The 3,060-nt window shown below is 66.0% G+C and overlaps 1 protein-coding gene across 1 annotated transcript in view; it reads left to right on the top strand.

The window, feature by feature from the left end:
• Crlf2 (cytokine receptor like factor 2) overlaps nt 1-1,655 on the top strand; it is a 13,581-nt gene extending 11,926 nt beyond the window's left edge. The window contains exons 6-7 of the mRNA XM_023706888.1: nt 864-948; nt 1,042-1,655. Coding sequence (XP_023562656.1) covers nt 864-948; nt 1,042-1,299 — 343 coding nt within the window. The 3' untranslated portion in view covers nt 1,300-1,655. The remainder of the gene's footprint in view (nt 1-863; nt 949-1,041) is intronic.
• The last annotated feature ends 1,405 nt before the right edge of the window (nt 1,656-3,060 follow it).

Here is a 3,060-nt window from a genome sequence, read left to right as displayed (position 1 = left end):
GCCTGGAAACCCTCACACGTGGGTGGGGCAGCCTGGAAACCCTCACACGCGGGTAGGGCGGCCTGGAAACCCTCACACGCAGGTGGGAGGCCTGGAAACCCTCACACGCCGGTAGGGCGGCCTGGAAACCCTCACATGCAGGTGGGAGGCCTGGAAACCCTCACACGCAGGTAGGGCAGCCTGGAAACCCTCACACGAGGGTGGGAGCGGCCTGGAAACCCTCACAGGTGGGTGGGGTCGCAGGTGGGAGGCCTAAAAACCCTCACATGCAGGTGGGGGTGGCCTGGAAACCCTCACACGCAGGTGGGAGGCCTGGAAACCCTCACACGCGGGTGGGGCGGTCTGCAAACCCTCACACGCGGGTGGGGGTGGCCTGGAAACCCTCACACGTGGGTGGGAGCGGCCTGGAAACCCTCACACGCAGATGGGGCAGCCTGGAAACCCTCACACGCGAGTGGGGGTGGCCTGGAAACCCTCACACGCGGGTGGGGCGGAATGCAAACCCTCACACGCGGGTTGGGGTGGCCTGGAAACCCTCACACACAGGTGGGATCGCAAGTGGGAGGCCTCCAAGCTCTCCCATGCGGGTGTACCGGCACGTGTGCGGGGCGACAGTGACTGCTCGGTGTCATTACCTGGCCTGGTGCAGCCTCACACTGTCCTGGCGCACTGATGGGGCAGGGCCAGGAACTCGGGAACAGGGCGGGACATGGTGTGGGGCTTTAGGTTTTATTTTTATGAGCAGAACACCCTGCTGGCCCGGCTCTGCAGGTTCCCTGTGCTGCGAGGCTGCCGCCCCTCACTGAGCGGCCACGCTGCCTCAGCCTCCCGAGCCCCACAGCACGGTCTTCTGCTTATGTCAGGGTGAAGCGGCTGCTCATGCCCACCGTGCCGGACCCCAGCTACAGCTTCTCCGGGCTCTTCGAGCAGCACCAGGGCGACTTCCAGGTGCTTGTGCAGAGCGATTCTGGCCCGAGCTCACCCGGGAGGGACGAGGCCCCCGGCCCTGGGACTCTTGGCTGAGCCCGCGTCTCCCCGCAGGAGTGGATTGCGGACACCCAGCACGTGGCCCCGTGGAGGAAGGCGCCGGCGGGGGAGCAGGAGCCCGCAGCTGAGCAGACCCTGGAGGTCCAGCTGTGCGGGGTGGACACGCGGCTGCCCGCCGCCCCTTCCCTGCGTCAGGAAGAGGCCCCGGCGGGGTCCCCAAGGCCCCCTCCCCGGGAGCCCCAGGCCGACAGCCTGGTGTCCCTTGGGGGCTTTGCCTTTGTGGTGACCGACAGCGCCTACATGAAGCTGTGACAGGGGACGCAGCCCTAGGACGGCATCTCCTGGCCGGCCTGGACAGTGCGCCCTCCTGCCTCAGCCTCCGGAGTAGCTGGAGTGACAGAGGTGTTTAATGTGGCTTTGCAGTCCTTAGGGCCTTCCATACGGGAAAGAAAAGGCTCCCCCACCTGACCTGTTTTCATTTTCTCTACCTTTATCTTGAGACCAGGTCTCTGGGTAAGTTCCCTGGCTGACCTCAAACCCATGACCCTCCTGCCTCAGCCTCCCGAGTGCTGGCATGATGGCGTGCACCTCCTCTGTCTGGATGCGTGTTGTCCGGGGCAGGAGCCACCGTGTGAGCTGATGCCGTGGAAACATGTGCGTGTCCTGTGCCTGCGTGTTCATCTCCGTGTGGATTTTTTATTTTAGGGAAGGGTCCACAGGGTGCTCAGGGTCTCACTACTAGACTGGAGCCCTAGTGATCCACCTCAGCCTCCCAAGAGCAGGGATTACAGGGTGCGCCACCACGCCCGGTGTCCATTGCCATCTCAGTGTGCCCCGCAGGGATTGAAGCCCGGCTCCTGCGCCTGCTTGCAGGTGCTTTAATCTTCTTATGCGGCCGGCCTTCCGTGTGGACTTATGTGCTTGTGTGTGCAGATATTAGAGGTGTGTGTCTCCACGTGTGTGAATGTCGGTGCACACGTGCCCGTGTGTCGAGGGTGGCCCTGTGCGTGTCGGTGGTGTGTGGGCACAGCACACGCGTGGGTACGTGGGTCTCAGCGCATGTGCACGTGTGTGAGGGCCTGTGTGTGTGTATGGGCCACACGTGTGTGTCCACCCCAGGCGTGCACGTGTCGTGTGGTGTTCTGCGTGTCTGTGCACACACACGGACGTGTGCGCAGACACAGCGTGATTTGAAGGCGCCTTTTCGCGTGTTCTTTGCGACTTCGCTTTCCCGGAAGCCTTTGGAGGGTCTCGAGGTGCGGGCCAGCCAGGCCGCGGGCTAGCGAGACCCGTGTGAAACCCGGAATTAAGAGAGGGAGGAAGGGAGGCGGGAGGGACAGAGCCAGGTCCCGGCCTCTCTCATGTTGGCATGTGCAAGGCGGAGCATCGGGCCAGGCCAGCGAGGCTAAAAACTGGCTTCCTGACCCCAGGACTGGGTGGGCTTGCCTCGCTGGGACTGCACCGACGCTCAGCCTTAAGGCCCAAGCAGGGGACAGTGACGGAAGGCCGGGTGTGAGGCTGCTCCCGCAGGAGGTGGGGGTGGGGAGGGGTGGGGTGGGGTGGGAGTAGGGTGGGGTGGGGGGGTGGCGGCTCTAGGCCCCGGCGCAGGCCCCACCGTGCGCGTTTTGCATGACACTGGGATCCTCCTGCCTCAGGCTCCTGCGCACCGGGCTAAGAAATCGAGTCAGAGTGGGCTCAGTACATGCAGCCCAGCCTGGTCTCCAGCTGGAGACCCTCCTGCTTCTGCCTCCTCCGGCAGCGGGGCTGTGGCCGCATCGCCCCTGACCCCGACGGCCCCCTGCCCTGGGGAGCCCGCCCGGAGTCCCCTGCCCTGGGGTGCCCGCCCGGAGTCCCCTGCCCTGGGGTGCCCGCCCGGAGTCCAGCAGCACCGGGGCTGAGCTCGGCGGAGCTCCGCGCCGTCGCCCCCCGCGCCTTGCCGGGGTGGCGGGACCCCCGCGCTCGCAGGCTCCCGGGCTGCAGTTCCAGGCCGCGCCCGCAGGTGGCGCGCGAGCTCCACGCCCGGCCGTCCCGGGCCGTAAATCGTCCGCGTCAGCACGGCGAGGCTGGCGAGCC

Source organism: Octodon degus, unplaced genomic scaffold, assembly GCF_000260255.1.
Source record: "Octodon degus isolate 3935 unplaced genomic scaffold, OctDeg1.0 scaffold00274, whole genome shotgun sequence".
NCBI lineage: Eukaryota > Metazoa > Chordata > Mammalia > Rodentia > Octodontidae > Octodon > Octodon degus.
Note: the sequence above shows the minus strand (reverse complement) of the source record. Positions and strands in the feature narration are given on the sequence as shown.